General features: G+C 52.9%; 1 protein-coding gene across 6 annotated transcripts in view; it reads right to left on the bottom strand.

The window, feature by feature from the left end:
* The window catches only part of ELMO1 (engulfment and cell motility 1), a 457,757-nt gene that overhangs the window by 2,750 nt on the left and 427,284 nt on the right, over nt 1–27,723 (bottom strand). For all 6 annotated transcript variants that reach the window (XM_036247227.1, XM_036247228.1, XM_036247226.1 and 3 more), the window contains 4 exons: nt 25,383–25,495; nt 17,686–17,793; nt 10,328–10,410; nt 5,245–5,322 (listed from right to left, as the gene is read on the bottom strand). In XM_036247227.1, the coding sequence (XP_036103120.1) occupies nt 5,245–5,322; nt 10,328–10,410; nt 17,686–17,793; nt 25,383–25,495 (382 nt within the window). The remainder of the gene's footprint in view (nt 1–5,244; nt 5,323–10,327; nt 10,411–17,685; nt 17,794–25,382; nt 25,496–27,723) is intronic.

The raw sequence follows: 27,723 nt of genomic DNA, 5'->3' as shown, positions 1-27,723 counted from the left end.
ACGTGCCCTCGCTCGCAGCCCTCCCACCTGGCGAGATTCCCAACACCGATGGGTCGAACGCCCGGACGGCACTGAACACTCGACTTAAGAAGTACATCGACCAACAGATAAAAGCTCTGTCCTGCTGAATCTGAGTTGGAAGTATCAGTATAAACTTAAGGTGTATTTCCGTCTTTCTAAAGAATCATAACTCCCAGCTCTGTCCACAAAAAAGGCCTAAAACTAATGACCGACCAACTAGTAATTAGCACCCCTAATGCCCAGATTCTGGTGGCTAAGTACCATTTCCTACTGTAAGGAGCCGAGGCTCTGTAAAGAAAAGGCAGGATGAGCCTGAAATACTGTGTTGTAACAGGATGACTCAGAATTATCAAAGACATTGGATCTCATCAATAGCACTCAGGAGTCAACCGAAAGGTGTTCCTACTCTCTCTAGATAGAATAATTCAGACACTGACAATGACAATAGCGGCAACTTACATTTAAATGTAAAAATGTGTTTACATCCACAACTGTGTAATGACACTCAGACACCCCGAACACCTCACCCGTCTCCTCCGGAAGATGCTCATTATTTTGAAGGCAGAAGGAAGTGAGTATTTATCTTGCCTGTCACATGTAGATTGTGAAACCTCGGGGTAACCAAATAGTTGCTAAAGCCAGTTCCTCTGTATAGAAACATCCCACTTAAAATGACGAAGGAATGACAGAATTAGGATATCAACCTTTTGCACCCTCCAGTGGACCCAGGGCCTAGGCGATCATCATCATCAACAGCTGCTAACATCCCCAAAACAGAGATGACCGGCCACCACGGAAGCATGGAGCACAAGTGCTGCTCAAAGCTGAGCCTGGATGTGATTCACTGCCTCACTAAGACTTTTCGGGAAACACAGAAGACAGATGAACACGTGAAGTGACACGGCAGGTTACAGGAGGGAGAATAACACCCTCCTTTCAAAGAGAACCTGGTCCTAACTCTAGAACCCATGAGTATGTTGGGTCACATGGCCAAGGGAATGGAGGTTTCCAGGGAGCTCACCTTAAAACAGGGAGATTGTCTGGGCCTGCCCCTGCGCCCCAATATAATCACTAGGGCCCTGAGAAGCGGCCGAGGGAAACAACAGGAGAGAGAGACAGAGGGAGCCCTGGCTACGGGAGGAGGTGGGAGGAGTCACCCCGACATTGCCAGAGGCCAGGGAGCTCAGGCGGCCTCGAGGGGTGGAAAGGGGAGGACGTGGCTGTGCCCCGAGCGCCTCCAGGAAGGGATTCGGCTCTGTGGGTACCTGGGCTTTAGCCAAGAAAGACCTTCATCAGACTTCTGGCCTGCAGCGTTGTAACATAATCAGCTCGTGTGTTTTGAAACCTCGGTGTTTGCGGCAATTTGGCGCCGCAGCCACAGTAAATTAACACACAGAAGTGCGATAAACGAAATCTAGATTGTTGGCAATGTTACCAGATGACAGATGACCTGTTAAGTAAATTTCAAAGAAATTTTTAAAAGAAGAAGCACGTGACACGCTCACAAGGAAGCAGGAGGGGCAGAGGGGAGAGGGAAGCTGTGGATTCCGGGAAATTCAGAAACTCGCTCACCAGTTGCCAGGCGCGGACATTACTTAGATTCTGATCGGGTACAGAAGACAGATGCCCGCGCGACAAGTGGAGACATCCGGAAACTGACCGCATGGGTGGTGTTAAAACACACGGCACACGGCAAGCGTGTTCAGGCTGACTACTGGGGGCAGCTCGCAGGAGAGGCAAGGAGCAGCAGCCAGGGTCCCGAGGCTCCGCCTTGTCGCTTAGACCCTCCTGAAGTCTCAAACGTCACCTCACCTCCAACAGTGCTCCTGAAGCACGGGCAATGGGGAACCCAGTCTGCACACTCCAGGGGCAAGTGCACAGACCCTTACCCTTCTGGCCACCCTCTGTCCTGAAGACCCAGAGACACAGGAAAAAGTCAGAGGGACTGCGCCCCGCTCGCTGGCCCCTCGGAGGGACTGCGCCCCTCTCGCTGGCCCCTCGGAGGGACTGCGCCCCTCTCGCTGGCCCCTCGGAGGGACTGCGCCCCGCTCGCTGGCCCCTCGGAGGGACTGCGCCCCGCTCGCTGGCCCCTCGGAGGGACTGCGCCCCGCTCGCTGGCCCCTCGGAGGGACTGCGCCCTGCTCAGGTCCCAGGACATGTCCTTGCAGCTGTCAGTGAGTACGGGGGGCGATGGACCGATGGTAGAGCACTAGTTTGGACGCCAGCAACCAGGCTCTCGAGTCCTGAGGAAGCAGAGGACGGAGGAGGAGGAGGAGGCCGGTGCCAGTCCGGAGGGTGTGGACGGCAGGAAGGGCGTGGGAGAGAGGACCTGGTGGGCAGTGGCAGGGAGGTGCCCAGTGGGCTTCCCAGGAGCCCCGGTCCAGCCGCAGCAGCAGGCGGCGGCCCCTCCGAGGCCACACTGGCCCGTCCTGCTCTGAGCAGGTCCGCGGACCGACAGGACCTGGGAGCCGCCTGGGAGGACAGGACTCCTGTGAGGGCAGCAGGGGTGCCTGCCCCTGGCTCCGCATTTCTCCTAGCGACTTCGCCTTCCACAGCGGAGCCTGACAAGCCTGCCACACATCTGCGCCTCCCCTGCTCCAGCCGGGGGACCGAGGGAGCCCTCGGGGAGCCCCCGCATGCTGGCCTTCTGGGGCAGAGTGCTGTCTGCAGAGCTGTGTCTCTACTGGATCTGCAGTCTCGAGGGACAGACAGCCTGGGATGCTGTGGGCACATCTGAGCACATTGAAAGGAGTGGCCTGTCCCCCAGAGCGACAGTGTCAGCTCCTGGGGCCACAGCGGCACGGCTGGCTCTTTCAGAGAGGGGTTCCTGTCCCGAAACCCCCGTCCCTGGCTGTCCCGACTCCCCAAAGCCTTGCTTCCTTCTGCACTGTTAGCAGCGCCTCAGCCGACAGCTGCTATTTGCAGAACAATTTCCCTGTTTGCTAATCTGGTGACTTGCCGGTGAGCCTGGGACAGCGGAGGAACACTTCGACCTGGAGCATGAAAGAGGTACACCTGGGGTAATGAACTAATACAATGTTTTGTTGTTGTTTTCTGTACAAAAAAACCTTACACAATTGGGTGTGATAACGGCACTGTAGTTAGGTGTCAAAATGAACTGTCTATTATTTAGGGACGCACAGGAATATGTATAAATCAAACGGTATGCATTTGGATGGGCTTTGCAAATAATCGGGGGTGGCTGTTGGTGTGGGCAGTACCCATGGAACCCGACTGGCCATGAGTTGATAATTGCTGAAGCTGGGGGACGGGCACAGGCAGGAAGTTTCTTTCTCTCGTCCTAGTGACACACTGCAGGAGCCAGGTTCGAATCCCAGCTCTATCACTTCCTGCTTGCTTGACCTTGGACAGTGTCTTAACCTCTCTGTGCCCCATTTCCCTCCTCAGTCAAATGGGGGGTGATGTTAGTTTGTTCTTTTGGCGTTCTAGGTGGGAATTAAGTGAGGGGAAGTGCGAAAGGCATCAAACAGTTATAGTGACGATCATCTCGCCTATTGAGAGGTACTCCATTCAGGGGAGCGACTCCTCTGACACACGAGGGGACCTGTAAGGACTTCCTGTTCCACGCAGTGCCGATGCCAGAACGAGGTAACAGATGTGCAAGTGGCCTGCAGAAATGAGGAGTGCTCACAACCATTTTTCTCCTCACGGCATCCAAGTGGCAGAGAGAAACGCAACCCTGGCAGCCCAGGACACTTGTCACCTGGACCAAGTGGCCATCGGGGGCACAGCCTCGCGTCCCTGAAACAACGTCGCTGTTCTCCTGTCTCAGCTCCTGTGCAGCTGTGTGCATCTGGAACAGAGCAGCCTCTGTGCAACCCCAGTTTCATTTCAAAAGAGAACCAGTAGGACACAGAATCTATTTTCAGGAAGATGAAGACAAAGTCGCACCCGTCTGCAAACTAAATGTCAAGCAACATGCGAGGGCATTTAAGCACCGTTCTACATGCAGGATTTGCCTCTAATCTTGCCTCTCTCTTTGGGATGCACAGTTTTATTCAAAGGTTTCAAACCAGTGAAAGCCAGATACTGAATAACTTCTAAATGAGCTAAGTCGCCCAGGGGAAATGGGCAACAAAAGTAGAATTTTATTAAAACGTTCCCTTCCTATCTGAGAGCTGTTTTTGCAACGACACACAAAACAAAAATTTGAATGGTACCATCTAAAAATAAGAGTTTCCAGCATGATTTTGGATTCTCATTTACAAGAGAAAAAGTTTAATCAACCGTTGCTGCTACTTTATCCTGTAAATGCACTTCCCTAGCTTTATGCTAAATATTTTAAATATAGCTGACAGCGTGCACAAGACGAGAAACAAATTATACATATAACAAGATGTCAGAAAGGAATCAAAGCAGCTCAAAAATAAAATCCAACAGCAGACACAGCCCTGAACCTCTCAAAATAATTTAAAGAAACATGGTAGAAAACCTCCTTTATCAAATGTTTTCTTTTTTTTAATTCCATTTTTTAATTCCAGTTTGCATGCAGTATTATTTTATATTACTTTCAGTTATATAAAATATTTATAAAAATAGGCACACGTTTATCTTGGGAAAATCCTGACCAAAAACTTAATATTCAATGGAACCTCCAAAGCTGTACCCAGCGCCGTGCAGCTGGATTAACAATTATGCCCTCGCTGAGTCTTGCTAAGTTTTAAGCCTCCTTCCCTTCCTTCCTTCCCTCCCTCCCTCCCTCCCTCCCTCCCTCCCTCCCTTCCTTTTTTTAAAATCTTCAAGGAAGAATATTTTCCCATTGATTTTTAAATAGAGTGGGAGAGAGGGAGGGAGGGAGAGGGAGAGAGAGAGAAACATTGATGTGAGAGAGACACATCGATTGGCTGCCTTCCACACCACCCTGATGGGGCCTGGGGATCAAACCTGCAACCCAGGTATGCGCCCTTGACTGGGAATCAAACCCGAGAACCTTTGGTCTGCGGGCTGACGCTCCAACCACTGAGCCACACCAGCCAGAGCTGCACATCCTTCTTTATCATGGACTATTAATAGAGCTGGTGCGAAGTGTTTCAAGAGGTTTCCATCCTATTACAAGCCAACGAGATGTTCCTTTGTTCATGAACTTTCTCAGGCAGGCCTTTTTTTAAATGAAATTTCTTTCTTTCCGATCATTTTCTCCTGCTTGTTCTTCTAGAGAAAGTGTGACAGTCTCTCACAAATTAAGCCCACGGAGACCCTTACCTCGTGCTTGTCAGGAGCGATGAAGTTCAGTTGGCAGTTTGAGTCGCACAAGATGGAGAAAGCGAGTTCGAGCACCTCCTACGAGAGATGAGCAAACACAGCCATTGAGGGAAACGGCACGGTTCGTTGTGCAGACACACAGCGGGGGCCCGCGGGCTGTCAGGGACGCAGCGGCCCAGGGGCCACCCCACCAGCGCAGAGCCTCTCCTCTGTGGCATCTCCCTTCCGGGGAGACCAGGAAAAGCTGTAGCTCCTTCCCCATCGGCAGCATTAAGGGCCACTCTCTGTTTGCTCACCCCAGACAGACAGATGTTCACAGGGGTCGGGACACTCAGTGTCACATCTAACATGTAGGTTAACATGCACTTCTCGAATTGTCTGCACTGCACAATATTGGACCAAGGATTATTCTCCTGGTCTGAGCAGTCAGCAGGATACAACCCTCAGAAGACAAGAATCATCGTACATCTGAACACCTGATCTCGAGGGGCAGGCGAAGGGTGTCCACACTGGTGTCTACATCGCTACAACAGCGTGCTCGCCTGGCCGCCTTCCTTGTGTCTTCCTTAGGCCCCGCTGAGGACCACGCCTCTCCCCGGCTGTAATCTGGGGGCCCCTCTCCCCCGCCGAGACCTGGGAGCCCCTCTCCCCGGCTGTAATCTGGGGGCCCCTCTCCCCCGCCGAGACCTGGGAGCCCCTCTCCCCGGCTGTAATCTGGGGGCCCCCTCCCCCGCGTGACCTGGGAGCCCCTCTCCCCTGCAGTGACCTGGGAGCCCCTCTCCCTGGCTGTAATCTGGGGGCCCCTCTCCCCCGCCGAGACCTGGGAGCCCCTCTCCCCGGCTGCATAATCTGGGGGCCCCTCTCCCCCGCCGAGACCTGGGAGCCCCTCTCCCCGGCTGTATAATCTGGGGGCCCCTCTCCCCCGCCGAGACCTGGGGGCCCCTCTCCCCTGCAGTGACCTGGGAGCCCCTCTCCCTCCCGCGGTGACCTGGGAGCCCCTCCCCCCCCCCCGCGGTGACCTGGGAGCCCCCCCCCCCCCCCCCCGCGGTGAGCTATCATGGATCTGGGGCAGTGTTCCCCTCAGGGGCAGCTTGTCATACACCACGACACTCTCTCAGACATTGAGGCCCTGGGACTTGGCAACTCACCACCCAAGGTCTTTTATTCCCCGTGGATTTAACTCAGTGAAATGCTATGTCCAGGAGCAGTTTATGTCCACGCTGTGCCCACTGATTCACAAATCCCTCGCCGAGTGCAGGGAGGCCCAGGATGTGTGGGTTCCGGGGATCGAGGCAGCAGGTGGACCTAAGACTGCCCCCTTGCCCAGGGCCTCTGGCCTCATACTCCACCCTCCCACCTGGGACCAGTGACCAGGCACATTAGGTCAGGGGACGCTCGGAGAAATTCGGGGCATGGTGACACCTTGGTTTGGGGACTGTCACTTTCCAGGGGCCAAATGAGGGGCTGAATAAACACAAGAGTAGTTTTTAAACAACGTATTTCCAGCGCACAGTGTCGGCTGTCATCCCTTCTCCTGTTTTGGGGTGACTCGCCCCATCTGGCCATTTTGGCCGGCATTCACTTTATCTGTGTTGGTTCCCCCCATCTACCCAGGCCACCACGAGGGAAAAGCATGTGGATGGGAGACACAGGAGAGAACCTGGCACGTGCAGGTGCACCACAAGGCCTTAGAAACAGGAGCCGACTGCACAGTGATGGTACATGACTGCTGGTCTCAGACCTATGGATTGGAGCTTCTGCTGTGGAAGGTAAAATTCACTCACTCTTGTAGGACATAATAACGGAGGACAGAGCCGTCCTCAGGCAGCTCTAACTCTCCGGCACCAATCCAACCCGTTCTCTTCTCTCCACCCCCATCCATCCTTCAGCCTGGAGTTACCATCTTGATCAGGGTCTGCTCCTCCACACGGTGCAAGGCCCCTGTGCCTTTCCACACCCCTCCCCCTCCTGAAAAACCCTCCCCTCGCTTCTCCACCTGTCCGTTCCTTTTCAAAACCCAGGTTGGACACCACTTCCTCCAGGAGCATTTCTCCGGTCTCCCAGGCTCACCCTGTTCAAGTTTACTGCAAAAACGGGCAGCGCCGGACTGTAGTGGCCTGTTGATAAAGAAGGATTTTATCTACCCGGGGCCGGGGGCCAGGTCGCATCTCTTTGGAGTCCTAGTACCCGGCACAGGCCTGGTATGAAGAACACACAGTCCAGTGGCTGCATGAATGACAATGAGGTAAATCTGGGTAACAGGCTTTTTGGTTAAGACCAGGGTTTTCAGTCTGATGCTAGAACATCAGCTTCCAGTATAATCTGTTTCTTATTTTAGGCTCAGGCACCACCCTGGAGAAACAGCAGCTGGATTCTGGGACACGGTAGACAGAAGCTTCTCTTACACCAAATATATTCCTACTCGAGTCAGCGAGTCCGATCAGTTCTCTCCTCTGGGGATTTTTTTTTAAATCCTCACCTGAGGATACTTTTCCATTTATCTTCAGATGTGGGGAGGGGGGTAGAGACAGAGAGAGACATTGAAGCAAGAGAGTCACAGTGAATGGCTGCCCCCTGCATGTCCTGACCAGGGCCAGGACTGAACCGCAACTGAGGTGCGTGCCCCGGAATCGAACCCACCACTCTGGTCCACAGGCTGATGCTCTAACCACTGAGCAAAGCGGCCAGGTCTGGTGGTTATGTTTTGACTGTTTAACTGTAAGCCCCAAATTCGGTGGGATAAACACCAGGAAGGCCCATTTTCCAAAACTCAGCAACAAATCAGCTTTATAAACGATGACGTTTGAATTGAGAAGCCTTAATCCTTAAAACCCAGATTCTTCCCAGTGACTTTCCATCCACCAAGTTAATTCCATTTGAGTCTCACTGAGAACCTCCTCATCTGTCTGTGAAGTCAGTGCTGTCTGCACCCCCAGAAGTCTGCCTGCTGCCGGATCCTCCTTAAACACTCAGACTCAGTGCTGTCTGCACCCCCAGAAGTCTGCCTGCTGCCAGATCCTCCTTAAACACCCAGACTCAGTGCTGCCTGCACCCCCAGAAGACCCCCGTTAAAACTCAGACTCGGAGACTGCGAGCCCCTGGCATTTCTCACGCCCCAGCGAGCCCACACTCAGCCCGCAGCAGTGCGTCGGAGTGACCATTGGGCCACCCTGCCGTGTATGGCTCCAGGGGCGCAGGTCTGGCTGTGGTGCTGGACCCCTGACTCCCGGACTCCAGGGTGGTGGCTTGCCCTGTGGCCTCAGTTCTCTGGCTGGGTGAAGAAAATTGTTGATTTTCCCCTGACAGTTTCTTCCTACTGTAAGCAGAGCAGCGACACGTCCCAAGCTCTTTACGTGTTGGGGCTGCAACCGGAAGCCCCCACACCTGGTTTACATCCCTCTCTCTGCTCCACTCGGTGCCTAAATCCCCGCAGGGCTGTGCCGTCCAGCGACACCCTGGCCTTCTCTGGGCTGCGGACCCTGGTGGCCGCACTTCCCCTCGTGGTTTCCCGCGCAGCTCCCAGGGCTACGCAAGTGTGCGGGCCTCAGCGGAGGGGAGCAGAGCCCTCTCCCCAGCATGCTGCTGGCCAGGGGTGGGGAAGGCAGGCAGCCCCCGGGGCCCCGGGAAGGCTGGAGCCCTGCTGCTGTGGTGAAGGACGCGCCTCTGAGACCTGAGAACACAGGGCCCCCCCAGGCATGCCCGGGTGTCATTGTGCGTGTCACCCGCATGCACCGCGTGCCAGCGCCTTGACAGGCTCCAGAAAGAAGGACGCACACGGACTTGCTTGAATGACATTTATGTGGAGAGGAAGCGGAGGTCCTGCTACCAGCCTCCGCTGTATCCACCCCCCTGTCTTCCCAAACGGCGCTTTCATAGATCTTTAGTTTTCCCTGAACTGGAGAGGGTCCCCCGGGCGGACCTGGATTCCCCGTTGTCTTACAGCGTTAGCGACTGACTGCAGAGCAGGGATCATTCGCGTTAACCCTGACTGCTAAGCAAAACGCAGAGAAGGTTCCCATTCCCCTTAGATACTGACACTGGACCATACAAAAGCTGCCATTGATCGATGTGATACTTTTGGTGCCGAGGTGGCTGGAGCGCCCAGGTCCGTCTGCGTAATTAACTTCATGGACGGGTACCATACAGGGTGTCCCCTCAAAATGTACACAGGGTGTCTGTAGATTCTATGACATTTTGAAAGTGAAATGTATTTTAATAAACCCTGGCCTTATAGTTATTCCAAGTTGTGTATACATTTTTGGGGACACCCTATATTTCACAAGATGCCAAGAGGTATGAACAAAGAACTGGCTTTCTGAGGGCCCCTCCGAGGGAAAACACCTCCAAACCGGGGGCGAAGGGAACCTTCCACCTTTTCTGATAATGCCCGGCACCCCCTGGCACGGGACGTGGGCGGCCATGGTGAACAGCCTGCAGTAAAGTAGGAGGCGAGCATGAACACAATTGCAGTTTGAAACAATTGCAGTATGAGGAGGATTTCAGCTATGTACACCTTGGGGGGATTTTCTCCTCTGAGCTGGGTCTGAGCTCCTTCACAGCCTTTTGCTCCGCGCTGACGGATATCGGGGCCTGAGACATTTTCTGAGATGTTCTCAGTCATTCGGTCTCGGCCTTTCCCAGGTTGCACTGAGGCCCCAGGGAGGCTACTAACAGCAGGAGAAAACGAGAGCCTGGGTGGGACTTGGGGCAGGGCTACTATAAACACAAGCCGGGGGTACGAGACGCCCAGAGAAATGGGCGGGGACGAGCGGAGCAGGCTGGGGAGAAGACAGGGTGGTACCAGCGAGAGGGCCATGCCCAGGGCGAAGTGGACAGGGAGTGAGGGACTGGAGGACAGGTGGGTATTAGCCACATGACCAGTGGGAGGAAAAACACAGCAGAGAGATGTAAAGGAATCAGGAAAGGAAAAAGGTGTGCAACTACACACACACAGACACACACACACACACACACACACACACACACACACACACACACAGGCATTGCTACTGAAGGAGGCGGCCCAGGCCCGTGCTGGCTGTGCTGTTCAGACAGACGCTCTGCAATAATTTCGAAACCTTACCTTGTTTTGTTTAAGGGCACCTTTCTCTTTCATATGGGGGCAGTCCTTTCCCGTCACCACCGCTTTGATGTCCGCCACCGGCACTGGAATTCACAAAAGAGAAGGAGAGTGATTCACCGCGTCGAGCGGAGATGTCAACAAAGAAGCAGGTGGAAGCATCGAGCCTCTGGCCCCCCTGCCATACCCGGGGACTGCGGCGAGAACAGACTTGAAAGGAAGACGAGATGTCAGGCAGAGCCCCAGGACTTGGAAACTAAAGTATGTTCTTATAGTCTGGTGAAAAGCACGCCTGGGGAGGAAAGTCTAGGCGAATAAGCAGAATTTGGTTCACTTACACAGACAGTAAAAAAGAAAGCCATCACAGTCGAGGGAAAGTGACGGTCTCAGAGGCAGCAGCAGCAGCAGCAACAGCGGCACCGGCCCTGATGCTACGGGGGAAGGGCCAGCACCGTGCCGAGCGCTTGGCACATATCGGTGTCTCTGGCTGAAGTATCTACTGGGTAGTTTCTGAGTTTTGGGTAATGAGGGGAGGCTGCCCCATCACAGAAAATGGATTTGAATCGAAAGAGTCCTGGACTCTCCCCCCTCCCTCCCCACTGTCTCATTTCCCACACGATTCTGTGAGGCAGGTTCCAGTACTCCTGTTCCACAGAAACGAACGGACTCCCATGGAGGGAACATTCGTTCAGACAGGGAACCGGTCGCTGTATTCATCTTGCAGTTAGATGACAAGAAGCCATCTCACGCCTCCGGATTTGGAAGGAGATAAAAGAAATGGAAAGGTGTGTGCCGCTCAAACGTTTTGTTAAAATAATCTGAGAGAAAGAGAAGGCCGTTGGATGGTTTGGAACCTTAAAAAAAAGCAAAGTCACCGGTCCCTCTCCAATTCCTAATCTTTTGTCCCCTAAGAGACTGTGAGTCTGTCTCAGGATCTGCAGAAACTTTGAGTAATGAATTCCTACGTAATCAATCAGTAATGCCCTGAGTAATCATTCCCTTGATGAAGATGATGAGAAATTTCATAACTAAAGTTCACATACTTTTACTAGGGAATTGAGTTGCGGGGGTGATACTTAAGAGGACGATAAAATTATAAAACATAGAGACTATCAAAAGGATACAATAGGAAGGCCCCTTAAGAGCTGACATTTCGCCCTGGCCGGTTTGCACAGTGGTTAGAGCGTCGGCCTGCCGTCCAGAGGGACCCGGGTTCGGTTCCCGCTAAGGGCACATAACTCGGTTGCGGTGTGTCCCCGGCCCTGGTTGGGTCATGCGCGAGGCAGCCACTCAATGTGTCCCTTTCACATCGATGTTTCTCGCTCTTCCTCTCTCTCCCTCCCACTCTATCTGAACAAAAAATGGAAAAATGTCCTCAGGTGAGGATTAAAAAAAAGAGCTGGCATATCCCAGGTACCCGGAACAGCTAAGAACTTGGTGCAGATCGTGGGCTTTCCCGGGCCTCTCACTAACCCTGGAGAACAGCAGGGCGATGAGTCCTCCCGGGAATCTCTGCACATGGCCCACTATCGGTCCCAAAATGTCTGCTCCTTTACCTTGCAGCCCTGATTCGACCCCACTTCGGTAAACATTACCTGTGCTCACTAATATCTGGCTCTCCTTTCTTCCCGGGCCTGTGAAAGACTACACTTCCCAGCAACCCCTGGGGCCATGTGATCAGCTCTGGCCAATGAAACATGAGAGGAGATGGCAGGCCTCTTTAACTGGCTGAGGCCGCCTCCCTTCCCCAGTTGCAGAAACTGCTCAGGGCCCAGGTTCCATGCAGATGGCACAGCTATGGGAGGGCAAAGCAGCCAGTGGCCTGTGTCCCTGAGGGACTGTGTGGTGCAGCCTTTGACAGTCCGTGTCAGGTATGCAGTGTGGGGAGACCTGGGGCGTGTTTGTTCTTGTTGCTCTTGCAGTAGAACGTAGCAGGGCGGCCTGCCACAGCGGCATAACCCTTACCTGGGACCCCTGATTCCTGAACCTACTGTTGACTACGACCCCGGACCTCAGCTCCCCGCAAATCCATTTTCATAACCTTCGGTTAGCCCTGTTGCCTTAGGGGCCTGGCTGCCTTATGACCCTAGAAGGGGAACATTCGACACTTTGGGAAGTTGGATTTACTTTTCAATGGAAAATCCACCATGGAAGCGAATTTTACATAATTAACATACCCATTCAGAAAATCCTGCCAAGCTTCCGATGGAATGTGAGTCATAAGTACCTCAGAAGTAGAAAGCCTTTTGTTGTATAATCTATAACATGGTCAATGAACTAGAGAGTGTCTACAATCTAAAAATAGTAAGTTACCCCGTGGCTTTGAAAACCCACCACATGGACTGGGACAAGATGAACACAAAGTCTACTGTGGGAGCAGCCTTCCGAATCTCTAATGAGAAGGCTCCCGGGGAGCAAAGGCACTGTCCCCCTGGTTCGTGGCACTACATAGTTAATGCTTCTCGTACGCACTGTCCCTGTCAAGGAGACAAGCTGCCTATTACTCACAGCATTGTGGCTAAAAGGAAACACGAATTCTGAAAATACGCCGTGGCTTTTAAAGGTTGCTCTTTGCATAGTTTACCTCTGGATGCACTGGAATAGTAGACTTCCAAGGGCTGAAATGTGAAATGCCACCCTCTCTCTCCCCATGAGCAGAATCAGACTCACGTCTCTCGACTCTGCAAAGGGCTCTTGATTATGTCAAAGCCAGGCAAGAATTTCCATTAGGTCTTTGTGTGTGTGTGTGTGGAGTGGGGGGCACCATAAAGAAGTGGGACCCATAGATATGAGGACAGGATGGTCACTACTGGCACCATAGCCTCAACTGTAAATTTGGGGGGCATGGCTTCATTTCTTTCTATGCTTCCTTCACTTTGAGCTGGATTGAGATGATCTAATTCAACACGCCCATTGTACAGATGGGATGACTGAGACCTAAAGAGAGGCGATAAATTATGCAAAGTCACATAGCCAGTGGGGGACGGAGCTGGGACTATACTGGCCTCTCTTTCACTCCATGCTCCCGAGATATGTCACAATTTCTCCTTATGTTTGGAAGGGGACAGCACCCGGATCACGCCCAAAATCGCCCCAGATGTGGTTATCACGTCAGATATGTTCAGGAAACTCTTGGATTGCTAACATCTGTAGAACAGACTTTAATTGTAATTTAAAACAAAAACACCATTGGAAAAGTAAGTATGGCCACCATACTTACTAAACTAACACAGTTTTAGTTTTCACCACTGGGAACTAAGCTGAGGCAGAAATCAGCACAGGAAGTAGCTGGTACGCTATGAGCACTTGCTCGTACACAGCTCCCATGGGTAGTTACCATGGAGGAGGGACGGGCTGATCCCAGCACAGTTCAATAAGGAGTCTGGTCTCCAACTTGGCAGCATGAAGGGGTGGGAAGGGCTGCCGTGCCTTTGGAATCACAGAGCCTGGGTTTGAAATCTAGTCCCACCTACTGGCAACAACACTCTGGGCTTACGTACTGGGAGCGTACGCTTTCTTGCCTGCAATGTGGACTTATAACGTCATCTATCTCAGAGGGTTGCTCCAAGAATGAGCTCCTCATAGTGGAGCCAAGATCACAGCTGGCTTTTAATCTAGGCCATGCAGAGCAGAGGGTGAAGGGCTGGGCCAGGGAGCTGGATGGTTGCATTTGAGCCATGTGACCTTGAACAGGTGACCTAATGTTTCTGCACCTTATCTGTAAAACGAGGGCAATGCTATCTACCTCTTCTGGTCATCAAGAGGGTACTTTACGTAAAGTTCCCAGCTCAGTGCCTCGCTTATAGTAAGCACTCAATAAATGCTGTTTGAAATTGTCCTCATTATCAATAGCCAAAGTTAGTTCTCTCTGTCGACTGGGGACCTGAATTATTCACCATGCATCAGCGACCCAAATCGCCCGCGTTGCTCTGGGTCTCAGCTGCTCCTCTCAGCGTCTGTAATAGGCTTAATTGCCTTGTGTGAGGGGCGGAGCCTTCTCCTCTCGAGCCCCTTTGATGTGGGAGTGAGGAGCACTGGCCTAGATTCTCTCGAAGGGGGGCACTGAGGGGCCCAGCGCTGAACAGCCGTAGAGTCTAGTGTTCAGTGGGGGTGATGAGAGCCTGTCGACCTGGTGGGGGGGATGTGGGGCGAGGGGATGGAAGGAGATATGGATTTTCAAGGGCCCCATCTTCTGTCAGACAAAATGAATACTAGGAGAGCAATTTCCTAAACCTTTTGGGATGATGACAGCGAAGGGGAGTCTCACCATCTTCACTCCCACTCTTCTGCAGGAAGAGAATTCAGTTAGGCTGTTTGAACCGTCGACACAGTTTCCCCTGGGTCTCCAGGCAGGGCGATCGTACCGAGCCAGAGCAATGGCTCTTGGCATTCATTAAAGACATGGCTCATTTTTCTGGAGGAATGAAGTTTCTGACTTTTAAGAGCTGCAGGAGAAAGGGCTCCCGGGCTCCAGGCAGAATGTGTGATGGGAACCGGATGCAAACCAGGTAGCAGGTCCCCGACAGCAAACTGAGTTTCCTTGGCCAGAGCCTTCTCAGCTTCATTTGACAGCATTACAGGAATGCACCCCTCTCTGGGACAGGTGTGCACACAGGTAGTGTCGCCAACACACACACACACGCACGCACAGCATGGCTTCCTGGTTTAGACTGCAGTGGATAAACAGTTACGAAGCAGAAGGCCTGGGCTTGGAGGCCGCGGAGAAAAGGGGTGCACAAGGATTTTGGAACCACTGGCAGAGGGGCCGGCTGCAGCTCCGCCCCAGAAACGGCGTCACTCCGTGGCCACCACCGATAGCCGCGTGGAGACCCGCAGCCCTGGGGTGCTCTGCTGGCCCTGGCATGAGCACTCCTGGTGTCTAGCCAGTTACTTTCACCCCGCGTCTTGCTGGGGTGGGGGCACAGGCTTATGGGCACGGCCAGGTAGTGTCCCCGCACAAGGCCGTCCACGCCTTGACCTTCTCCAGGTCCAGGGTGCCAGTTCCCTTGTGAACAGGACCAGCTAGAATGGGGGTGCACGTAGACAGCCTGCCATCAGCACCAAACAAGCGTCTGTCTGTGGGTTGAGAAGTGGATTATATCCCATCAACACGGAGACAAATAATGTGTTTCCAACTCGGGGAGACTGTGCACTGGGCCACGCGGGGAAGGAGTGACTCAGACCTCTGGTTTGTCTGTCTGTCTGTTTTCTGCCTGGACCACTGTCCTTGTTTCTTGGTCAGCCTAGGAACGAGGTTGTGGGGCACTTCCTATGCAATTTCTGTTGCTTGGATCAATAGTAACCTCCAACTCTTCATGTTACCACTCACTCCAAATTGCTGCCTCTGGACAGTTCCTCCTTCATAAGGGAGTTTTCACCCGTCAGAAAACAGAGAAAGATGAAAATACTGGTGTGAAATTAAAAAAAAAAAAAATCCTCATCCAAGGATATTTTTTCCATTGATTTTCAGATAGAGTGGGAGAAAGGGAGGGAGGGAGAGAGTAGAGATAGATATACAGAGAGACACATCGACTGATTGCCTCCCACGTGACCCCAACCGGGGCCGGGGACGAACTGCCACCAAGGTACGTGCCCTTAGCAGGAACCAAACCCGGGTCTCTCTGGTCTGCGGGCTGATGCTCTAACCGCTGACCCAAACTGGCCAGGCCCTGGTATGAGTTTTGTAAAAAAGCTAATTTAATTTTGCAGAAGGGACTGGTCTTCATTCCAAGATGAGGTCTTCCTTCCTGTTTATCGTGATCCAGAGTCCTTTTTTTTTTTTTTTTAAATGAAAGGATTGTGATAAAACATTTTAGTTATACGTTATTTTTTAATAGCCTTGTTTACCAAAATTAAAAGCCGGTAACCCACCACCAATTCATTTTTGCTGTTTTTTAAAATGTGTGCTTCTCGGGGAAAGGTGAATTTGAGGACTCGCCGTGAGGAGCGCAGGGCGACGGGAGCCAGCAGTTCTCGAGTGGACATCAGACTACCTGGGGGGCCCTTAACACAGAGAATGCTCCGGGCCCAGAGCTGCTGGTTCAGCAGGGCTGCAAGTGAGGCCTGAGAATCTGCATTCCCAGCTAGTTCCCAGGTGATGCTGCTGGTCCGAAACCAGACCCGCAGAACCACGTGTCTAAGTGGGTAGAATGCTTTCTGAGCCTGAAGGCAGGTCCTCGTACGGACAGAGGCCCAGGCTGCCCCCACCTCGGTAGCGAAAGGTTTCGTTTTCTTCTCTTCCCATTAACAGTGCCAATCACAAGCTCCTGCACAAAGAGACTGCTTTCTGAACGAAGTGGCACTACAAAGCCCAGACTGCCCCACTTTTTAGCTGGAGAAAGAGACTCTTCCAGGCTGTCTGTCTGATATGTCAGCGGAGTCTGAATGTTTCGGGAATTTTCCACTCCCCGCTTATTTTAGCCTTCGAGGGCCATGAGCTTCAAGGCAGGCCGGCCGGCCGGACCTGACTTCCCCGGGTCCTGGGGTGGCAGGAGGTAGGTGCTGGGGCTTGGGGACAAGCACCTGATCTGGGACACTGTGACTCACCGCAGAGTCAGTGTGACTTTTCAGGGTTATTTAGAAGTGCCTTTATTTTTCTCACTCTTTGATTTCCCTTTCTGGGGTATCTTCTGGGGCTATGTTCATTTCATCTCTTTCCTCTTCCAAATTAACTCATCAGCCTTGTATATTTTAATGTTTCTATAATGCGCGACTTAATGTGGATACTTAATACTGTCTACAAAGCCTGGAACCTGGTTTGGCGTTGGGCGAAAATAATCTCGTTCTTCAAAATACACACATTAAAACGGACATCTACAGAAAAAGCAAATAAACACACATAACGTGTATTTCGGGGAATATTTAGTTCGCCATACATGTCCGAGGTGTCTGCGTTATGACCCTGAAGCAGCCAGCCGTGCCCCGGTCAGCCGTGGGCTCTGCATCGTAACTACGGGACACACGGAACTACCATAAGGATGTGGGCGGGGTCAAGCACACGATTCCTGTGAAATGACTCAGGGCCATCCGGAAAAAACAATGAATGGACAGAATCAGGTTTACAGTGTTTTGACTCCCTGAAACGGCCCCTGAATGAATCATGTGGGAGTGGATGTCTGAACCCCTGTTCACGCCTTTCAGAAAGGACACCCTACCATTCCTTTTACCCCCTTTCCTGTTCAGCCCCAGCCCCAAATCCAGGAAGGCCTGGCGCATCTCGAGAACGCTCAGGCCGGGACTTAGGCCGCGATGAAATGTGTCCGATGGGCTTATGCAGGCGGACGGCTTTGCTGTGTGCCAGTCAGTGTCCAGCAAACAACAAGCGAGCCCCACGCAGGCCCCCCGCCCAGAGGGCCACTTACGTTTGTCCTGCAAGGAATCGTGGGGCACCTCTCCCTGAGGGCTCTCCTCCAAGTCTCCATAATGCAGGACCTTGTGGTTTGGTGACAGCCGGCAATACCAGAACTTGTCTGAGGAAGGAAACACACGCACAGGTCAGCGATTCTGGTCTCCACGGACACTGGCGTCCGTACTTCTAACAGCGCCCAGGAGAACGAGCGGCTCAGCCGATTCCAAGTCTTCAGAAAGGAACGGACCCTAGAGCCCTGAGCAGTAAGTCCCTTTTGATCTTGGGGGTTCGTTAGCACCTGTCCTGCTGAACGTACATCTGAGAACCACCGGGAGGGGTAGCAACTCCTTCAAGTGCAATGGTGACAGGTTTTCTGAGGCGGTGGCCGCCGGAGGGTTATTTTACTGGTTTCTATAGCGACTATGGGAATTGTTCAGGCCACGGAGGCCTGACGGAGGGGGAGGAAAACGTAGAGAAAACAGCTTTCTCAAAACTTTTCTGCTTCCGACTCCTTCTCTGAGATTCTAAGGCTGTTGAGACAGTTGTGTGACACGCTTAGCTGGCACACCGAACCTCCCACCCCAGAGCAGACACACACAAAGTAATCAGTGAATGAGTAGTTGGCGTGCTGGCGATACACACAGGGTCGGAAATGATCTAAGTAACTCAGAGATTTATTCCAAGAACGAGGACATTCACGATCACTTCCTCTCGCGTTCCTAGAGTTTGGTTCTCTAAACGGGCATGACCAGGGCCTCAGGGTCAGTGTTATAAATAACTCCCTCAACGTGACCTCCTCTCCGCCCCCCAAAATCACAAAAATTTTTGAATAAGCCTGTGAGCGGGGGAAAAAGAGGCAAAGAGTACCTCTGTAGATGAGGAACTGAAATGTGACAGCAATCTTTCTGCAGCTCCCAAGGCTGTGCTTGCATGCTGCCTCCTCCAGGAAGCCCTCTTTGATTACTGCAGCAGAAGGGACTCTGCCTATCCGCTTAACTGCCCCAGCATCTTCTTTGATTACTGGGGCCCACATGTTGAGCACCTTCGCATTCCCCATTATGTGCCATACCCTAGGTAAGCAACTTGCCCTAACGAGTGCTCGGTGAACAATTACTGATGAAAGAAGGCCCCGGGCTACTCATCAGCCTAACGGCGTGGAGAAGCTGGGCTCCCTGGGACAGGTGCTGTCTTCACAATTGCACTGCCCCAACCCCCTGGCACAATGCTGGCACCTAGAAGCTGTAGTTGATGTTGGCTAAACTGATAAATGAAGACCCCAAGGGGACTTGGTCAAATGCTTCAGGCACAGAACGTGTACGACCTGCGACCTCCCTGTGCCATCACGCAGTTGGAGCGGCCTCCGTCAAATCCCCATTCCTGGGTCTACAAACACAAATTACTCTGAAACCACGCTGAGAAATTCGCCGTGACATTTAAAAAATAAACTGCTTTTCTATCTAAAACTGCTCTGGTGGCAAAAGCATGTTTGAACTATGAATCTTTTAATAGGAAAGAAAGTCTTACAAATCGGAGAAAAAGCCACACAGCGAACAAAGGAAACACCCACGCCTGATCCGCGGACATCTCCGCGACTCGACCTCCCTCGTCTGTAGACGTGGTGTGCGAATCCCCGAGAGGGGTCAGAAGACGGCGTCCCGTACATTGAAAAGAATCTGAACTCTGATCGAAAATATGGAAAGAGAGTTATTGGAAGGGTAGGAAAACATCTGGAATTGCTAAATTTTCAAAATGTTGTTAAATAGATCGTCCTTTTTTCTGGGAGAGCATTTTAATATTTTATTTTATTTTTTTATCCTCACCCGAGGACATTTTTCCATTTTTTGTACAGACAGAGTGGGAGGGAGAGAGATGAAGAGAGAGAGAGAGGGAAACATCGATGTGAAAGGGACACATCGAGTGGCTGCCACCCGCACGACCGACCAGGGCTGGGGACAAACTGCAACCGAGGTACATGCCCTTAGCGGGAACCGAACCCAGGTCTCTCAGGACTGCAGGCGGACGCTCTAACCGCTGAGCCAAACTGGCCAGAGCTGGGAGAGCATTTTAGAGGAAGAACGTGAAGTTACTTCCTGAATAATCCGCGCCCATTTCAATCAGGCAAAGTGTCGGAGTTTCCCAGGAAGAGACACAGCGGGAATCTGACCTGGACTTCGCCACAGGGGCGGTGGCTTCCCAAGGTGCACCCACGCTGGGGCTGTGGGGTGTCAGCAGCACCCTCGGGTCCTGGCATGCCAGGCGGCAGAGGTTTCTTCTGCCCCGAAGGACCTTCCCCCTGTCCACGTGGCCTGTGATGGCCACAGAGCCAGCTGGAGAAATGAGCACAACACTGTCCTTCCTCCGCCACCTTGGAGGTGGGGCTTTGGGCTAAGTGACAACTAAAACGGGACAGAAACCCTGGGAGGAGGTCAGCGGGCTGTGGATGCTTGGACACTGGCCTTATTTGGGGGAGATCTCAGCCTGTGCGCTCCAGGGTTCCTCCCTTCTGCAGCTGAGGTCGGCTCTGGGTGCGAGTCTACTGCTCGTGGTAACCAGCAGCCCAAGGGTCAGTGGTGCAACGGCGACCAGCCGTCCTCAGGTAGGTGGGGACGCGCTCGGAAAATTAAGCGGTGTGCACAGACACAGCTTGGAGGAAAGGGCACGACTCATATTCATTTGAAAGACTTTTAAAAAAACCTTTTCTGCGCTACTTTCGATGGTCCTGGCTGTGGGCTGGTGGCGCACACCGCGGCCTCCTGGGCAGAGCAAATGTCGTCAGGACGAAAGGCAGGTGTGAGATCAAGCCCAGGAGTTCACGCCCTCAGGCCCCGATGGCCACCCAGAGAAAGACGGTGGGGACAGCGTCTCCCGGGTCGGAGAAGCGGGCACAGGGTCTGCAGCGCGGCCCGCACACAGAGGACAGCAGGCCCAGAGCAGGTCGGGGGCGGCATGTCTGTCCGTTCAGACACTGAGCCAACGTGGCTCTTCATCAGGTCCCAGGAGGCAAAATAACCACCATCCTTGCAAAGTCGCCGTCAATGTTTGTTTAAAGAAAACGCCAAAGGCTACCCGGAGCTTAGCCATCTCCCACCTCTGCCGGACCCTTCTCTTGTTCTAAGCTCCCCTTTCTCTGTCCCCCCCCCCCCCCGCAATGCTTCCCGCATCGCTAACGTAAGTGATGTGGTCTGTTCCTCCCGTGCAGGAAGCCTGGGTGGATGACACACTGCAAAGGGGGCAGGGAAGGCTTGGGAAGGATGATCGGACTCCTGAGTATCGAATGCGATCCTGAGCCGGTATCTACCGCAGGAGGGAGGCCGGCGCCCCGCATCCTGGGGAGAAGGAGCGACACCCTAACTTGGCTGTGTCTGCAGAGAGAGGCAGAGGCGCCAGCTCCGACCAGCACGGCACACCCATGAGTGGGTGAGACGGGTCGGGTGCCAGCCGGCGGCGGCAGCTTGCTCTGCAGTTCCTTTTATGGTAAGAAAGATGCCTATTTTCTTTTCAAAACCAGCCCGATGTTACTAGCGCCGCCATCCCTCTGGGCAATGAATAAGTGGATTGTGTCACTAAAAGCAATTAGCAAGAAGCAGTGAGAACATTATCAAAGATTGTTGACTAGAATTTAGAGAGAAAACAGGAGTTAATATAGAAGTCTTCCCGTCAATATGGAGACAATTCTCTCTGTCTCCCCCCCCCCCCTCTTTCTGAAGGATCAGAGAGAAAAGCTGGTTTCAAAACTCACGATCCTGGAAAGGTCTCCGGGGCTAATTAAAGCGGCTCCCAGTGTCTCATGGACCATTATGGAGCTAATAACCACTGATGACGGCAATTCTTGCAGGAATGTTCGAAAGACCTCTATGCAAGGACGGAAATACTCCGTGTCTACCCGAGCAAGAGGATGAAAAGACATTTACATTTTATTTAATTTTAACGAACTTAGCCATAGATAGCTCCATGGAACAGTGTGGTTTATTGTCTGTCTTCATTGTCCAGGCTGGAGACACATCTGGGGCAGGCTCACAGGTCTTTAGAGGAGACAGCCAAGCTGAACAGGAGCTACCACTGTGAACTGTGAAAGGCTGGTCAGTTCAGTGAGGCCCAGAAGAGGCTTGGGAAGGATATTTTGACTCCTGAGTATCCAAAGCTGATACTGAGCCAGGTAAGGGAAGGCATCTCAGCCTTGGGGGCAGCGTGGGAACGTGACAAGTCCACGGGGACACTACGGAGTGCAAATGAAGTGTGTCATGCTAGTGCTCAGGGAAGGGATGCGGTCTACAACTGGACAGTGTCTTCCACAGGAAGCAGAAGGTTCATGCTACCGTTTCTTGAGATGATTCTCCGACGTGCAGCCATGGGCTCTTATCAAGACTCTTCTGCAAGTGATTCTGAAAGAACCTCATCTCTGCAGTACAAAGGGAAGAGGGGGCAGTTTCTGAGCCCGGAGATTCTCCTAACGCAAAGAATGGATGGCCCCAATGGAGACAGGGTCGGGGGTTACATCGTACGTCCCTCCCTGTGGAGGACTGTGGACCAGAGCCTCACATACCTGCGGTGGCTGCAGGACGAGCGGAGCAGGTGTGTGACATCCAACATTATTCTACTGCCTGCTTCAAACCCTGTATTCTGAAGGCCTCCAAGTTAAATCAATGCTAAATATCACTCTCGGAAGCCTGACAGAGTGTTGAACACCCTACTAAGTGCTACAGAGGCACGACTTTCTGTATCGCTTACAGCTACTCGATGTAGGAACTGAACCATCCCCATCAACCGACAGAAGCACAGAGAGATCTAGTAGGTTGCCCAAGGCTACCCAGCTAGCAGGGACTGGAGGGGGGAGAGGCAGGAACTGAAATTCAATTTGATGTGTCTCACGTGATTTACTGCCTCCCAGTTTTAATGTGGTCAGAATCCCCAGGAACCCAGATTTGTAAATGTCTACATCACACTATCCAAGTAGAGTCGCAAACGAGTGGATGAAATGATGGCCAAACATCAACTCGGCGCCTTCTAGCCAAATGTGACACAAAGGATACCACGTCTGCCCCTCCACTCTCCAGTCCTGTGGGGTGGCAGCCCTTCCTTAGCCTCCCCTGTAAGGTGGTGCTTAAATCCACTCATCTGTGTCTGACTCACTGGTGGACACGTTTACAGGAAGGAGCGTGGGGCTCCTGCGTGGGCATGCCTGCTCTGTGGCCTGGGATGCCTCTGGCCGTTCCCCCCGAGGTCGCCCACGAAGGTACACCTTTCTCGAAGGGATCCCCGTGATCTTAGGTCATGTCCTCACTCATCTGTGAAAATCTGAATGAAATGTTTAGGTGGGGTGCTAGGAAACCAATATCAGCACCGTCTGCTTCGACTCCCTATTTTTAAGCATGTAGAGCTAGTCACCAGAATCACATCCATTTCCCAAACACCCAAATGCTTCCTTTCTGCGCTAGGAAGGGTGCTTTTATATTAAACACAGATGGCCATACTCCCTAGCGAGCTGACTAATACATTTGTGATCTAGATGCTAATAGATTGTTGTTCATTAGGTAATTCATGTTTAAAAACTGGAAAAATCTGCAGATAAAGGACCGACATTTCTGTAGCAAAAGAGTAATAACAACAACAGTAATAATAACTGCAGTTGTTCCAAGTAGAACCAGGACTGCTCTAGCAGAACCTACCATTTCAGCCTAGAAGGGAGTCCCGTGGGGGGCTGACCGGGAGGCTGGGCTGTGTTCTCGGACTTAGGCTGCAGGAATTCTAGTCGGGCACTGGGGGAGGCAGTGGGTGGTGGTGTGTGTCTTTGCCAACTCCCTTCCCCCACTTCGGTGCCCTTTGCCCAATGTCAAGTAAATAGAACCTTCAGAAGTCACAGTATGGGGGCAACGTATCCTGAATACTCATTTTTTCTAAAGACAATGAAGACATCAGGGCACATAACTGACTATCTGGTTAACAGAACCAACAGATCACCTCTCCTACTCTCCCCCCGACCGACGGGGAACTGTGGCCCTGAGGGGCCATGCGTCCTGCCTAAAGACACCCAGGGCGCTGCTCACGAGCTGAGAAGCCGAGAAGCAAGTGGCCCGCTCCCAGGTCACTGCTCGTGGTTCCTAACCCGTCTGCCCAATCGCAGCAGGGCCCTTTGCCACTGGCTGCTAGGGGCCACCGTCAGTCACCTTTCTTCCTCACAGTAACTTAGGGATCGATACTGTCACCCCGCTCCAGTTGGGGAACTGCCCCAGGTCACACGGCCGGAGGGGAAGGGGCAGGGCGGCACCCACTTCACCGGCTCCAGGGCCCCTGTCCTCCCACGGTGCCCGCTGTGCCCTTGGGACGGCGCTTCCACGGGAGGAATGCAGGGAGGGAGGAGGGCGTGGACGCCTTTCACGGGCCCCGTGGGAGCCGTGGTCCCCTCCCGCACTGCTCGGCCTCACGTGGACCTTGCTCCGTCCCGGCTCCGCTCAGCCCTTCCTCGCTCCGCCCAGGGTCCTCTCCTGAGCCCAGCTGGAAGTCCACTGTGATGCCTTCCCATCCTCCAGGGACGACCTGTATTTTCATTCCTCGAGGGGATTCTGCCTTTGGAAAGTCCATAGTGTGATTTTTCATGGTAACACTGGAAACCACTGAATTTACTCAGTATCATTTACTCAGTATCAGCACGGAGCCGACACAGCAAGTGGCCAGAAGGTGGGCTCAGCATGAACAGCAGAGGACGTTGGTCGTTAGTGGGCGAGCACCGTGCATCAGGGGTGTCCGCCAGGGCTTCTCCTGGGCCGTGGCTGATGTTCGTTCTCGGTGCGGGTGCTAAGGGCAGGCCTGCCCCTGCTGGCCCCCGTCTCTGCGCCTCGCCCCAACCTCACTTTTCAGTTTTATTTCTGACTCTGTTCCTGGGACCATGCGATCCCAGTGCTCTGACTGGCGATCGACAGCTGATCAAGGGAACGAAAAGCAATCAGAGGACTTTGTCTGCCCAAGAAACTGCTGGAATGCTTTCCACCTGTGGGAACTAGTGCAAAGGCCCCGCTGAGACGTGAAGCTTTGGGGTTACCGTTTACAGAGAACGCTCAGACAGTTATCTTGCAGGATTATCAAAAGAGGTTCCATCCCATCTTGGTTCACTGTTACTTACACCCTCAAAGAAAAGGATTCTGACTTGGAAGATAATCGGTATGGAGGTTTGAGAACCCCCATCATCTACGTTGAAAGTTCCAAGGCCAAATCCTGCACCGGGGGTCAGCTCTCCCGACAGCACCGAGAGCCATTCGAAGTACGGGCCACAGAGCTGCCGGAGCACCCCTCTTCCGTGACTCGGGGTGACGTACTTGACACCTCAGCGCTGTGGTTTCCGTATCTGTCATCTGGGGGCAATCCCAGCAGTTCCTCTGTAGGGTTACTGTGAGGCTGACACGCATCGACGTGAGTCAGATGACAGCCTGGCACGTGGTAAGTGCTCAGGCAACACACGTTGGCTGCTGTTGAACCACAACCAGCAAACGCATGGCGCTGAAGGGCCCAGAAGGGCTCTTGAGCTCCATGGGTCTTCTGGAAATTCCGGACTGCGGTTCTCCTTGGGTGTGCTCGGGGTATCCGAGCTTACTGGGATTGTGATTCCTGTCCTGAGAACCGTGCTGCAGGCCCACCCCGAAACCAGCACCGTGCCCCGGGACTCCCTGGAGCAGGCGCTGCTCGCCCCAGCTGGGTGTGGGGGGCCCCGGCACATACCTTGCCTTCGCCGGCTGTTGAGTTTCCTAAAGCAGGTCCCTTCCACGAGGCGGTTCAGACGTTGCTGTTTGATCAGCTCCAAGATTTCTGGCTGAATCTTCTCCTTGAGCTCCCTGTAGAGGGACAGACACAGGTTCTGCAGCAGGCCTCGAGGCCAGGACTTCACGGGGGCCCGGGGCGGGGGTAGGGGGGTGCAGCTGCATCTTTTCACAAGCATCCCAGTACCTCCCAAGTTGTGCTTTAGAGAATCATTTATGAAGTGTCAAGGGACAGCTCACCTGTTACAACAACTCTACAGACCCTCTGACATTTACAGAACACCCTCAAAGGCACTGGGCACTTCAGTGATGTTTTTCTAGACCAAAGTGTCCCGAGAAATTTCTTCTCTTGTTTTACAAAGCCACAGCTATAAACTTCTGCAAAAATTTACTCGGCTCTGCTGTGACAATAAATCTCTGGTTGCATCCGCGCCCCCCCGCCCCCGGCCCCCCAGCAGGTAAACATCTGTGATCAAACAGGGATATTGGGCAACGGCATGATTACTATTCCACAGGTAATTCCGAGTCCCGGTGAACCACAGGGCCGTGTCTTGCTTCCAGTTCTGTCACTTACAAATGGGAACCAGGCATCACCCCAGATTCTAGCCTTCAGAGATTGGGATAACAATGAAATAAATTAAGGATGATTTGCATCCTGTCTCAGGCTAACATAATGTAATTTGGTTTTGATGCACTGGGCTGTAAAGATATCATGATTGAGTTCCATGGTTTTTTAAATCTATATTTTAAGAGCAGAGATTTTTTTTTTTTAGCATGTGACATTTCAGAGAATGGCTCTACTTGAAGCTGGACAGGGAACCCCAGGGCCTAGCCTCAGGGCACTGCTGGAAGTATTAGAATGTAGACCTAGAACTCAGAAGACTGGGGGTTCAGTCTCGGCTCTGCCCAAGGCGAACGCTTCAGGTAGTCCATCCCAGCCTCAGTTTCCCCATCTGTAAAATGGGGACAAGAATCTTTCCTGGGAGACTTCTGTGACTCCCAAAGGAGACAGTGTGAGTGCAAGGTGGGAGTCTGCTTTGATTATTTTCTCCAAACACTCCGCCGTGCAGGAGGTGAGGGTCCCGCCCCTGACTTGGCTGCTCTGACCCCCAGGGGGTAGGCGTGGTTTCACTGGCTTCCTTTTGACAAACGGTCCTCTAATTCTATCTGAAGGCTGGTGAAGCAATACAAGGAGGGTGATTAAAAGAGGTTGGCAAGTGGGAGTGTGACAAGCAATTCCAAGCCTAGCACTGTGACGATTCCAAGTCCAGGCCCAAGGAAGCCAGCGTCGTACACGGCAGACAGACAGACAGACAGACAGCACCGCTGGGCTGGCGAGATTCTTCCCTGGGCCTGAGGTCCGCCCTGTGGAGCTGTTCCGAGTGCCCACCTGGCACAGGGGCTGCACACCTGCTCTGTGGAAGGCCAGTGAGTAAACAGAGCAGGCCTGTGGGCCACCCGCCGTCTGTTGAAACAGCTGGACTAACTGCCCCGGTCAAGTGAAAGCAGTGGGCAGTACACGGACGAAGGAGGTGGCTGCGTCCCAACGAGGCTCTGTTTACCGGAACAGGTAGCCTGCCGGACCTGGTCCCAGGCTCTAGGGCGCTGTGGGGACTTGGCTGATGGGCAGCGCCTGTTTCCTGGACACTGCTCTGCCTCAACAATGGGGGGCCTCCCAGCTCCTCCTTGCGCCACATCTGCTTTTCATGTCATAGACTCGTGGCTTTCGATACCACCTGCACCTTCACTTACATTTCCAGCCCAGACTTCCCAGCTGAACTCCAAACCTTGCCCCGACTGTCTGCTCGGACGTCTCGCAGGCGCCAAGAACTTGACGTGTCCGAAGCTGAACTCCTGACCCCTTTGTCCGAACCTGTTCCGCTCACTCTGTCTTCTGGTTGTTCAGCCCCAAACCTTGCGCTCATCCTCAACTCCTCTCTTTGTCTTGCACCCACATGTAACCGACCAGGAAATACCTTTGTTTGTCTTCCAGATCGATGTCATCTATAGGAGAGACTCTACTTCTCATCAGCTCTTACTTGGATTATTGAAGTAACTTCCTAACTTGCCTCTGTGGAGTCTACTCCCAATATAGCAGCAAGAGGGGTCATTAAAAACCTAAGTCAGAACATGCCAGTTCTGTGTTCAAAACTCTCTAACTGGCTTCCCAACAAGGCCCTAGGCAGTGAGGCTCCTGGGCACCTTGCTGGCCAGACTTTGGCCTCCTTTGTTTATTGAGCACCCAGCCCTGCTCCTACCTCAGGGCCTTTGCACTGCTGGTTCTCTCTGCTGGAGTACCCTTC

Source organism: Molossus molossus, unplaced genomic scaffold, assembly GCF_014108415.1.
Source record: "Molossus molossus isolate mMolMol1 unplaced genomic scaffold, mMolMol1.p scaffold_m16_p_7, whole genome shotgun sequence".
NCBI lineage: Eukaryota > Metazoa > Chordata > Mammalia > Chiroptera > Molossidae > Molossus > Molossus molossus.
This window is presented reverse-complemented; position numbering and strand designations above follow the sequence as displayed.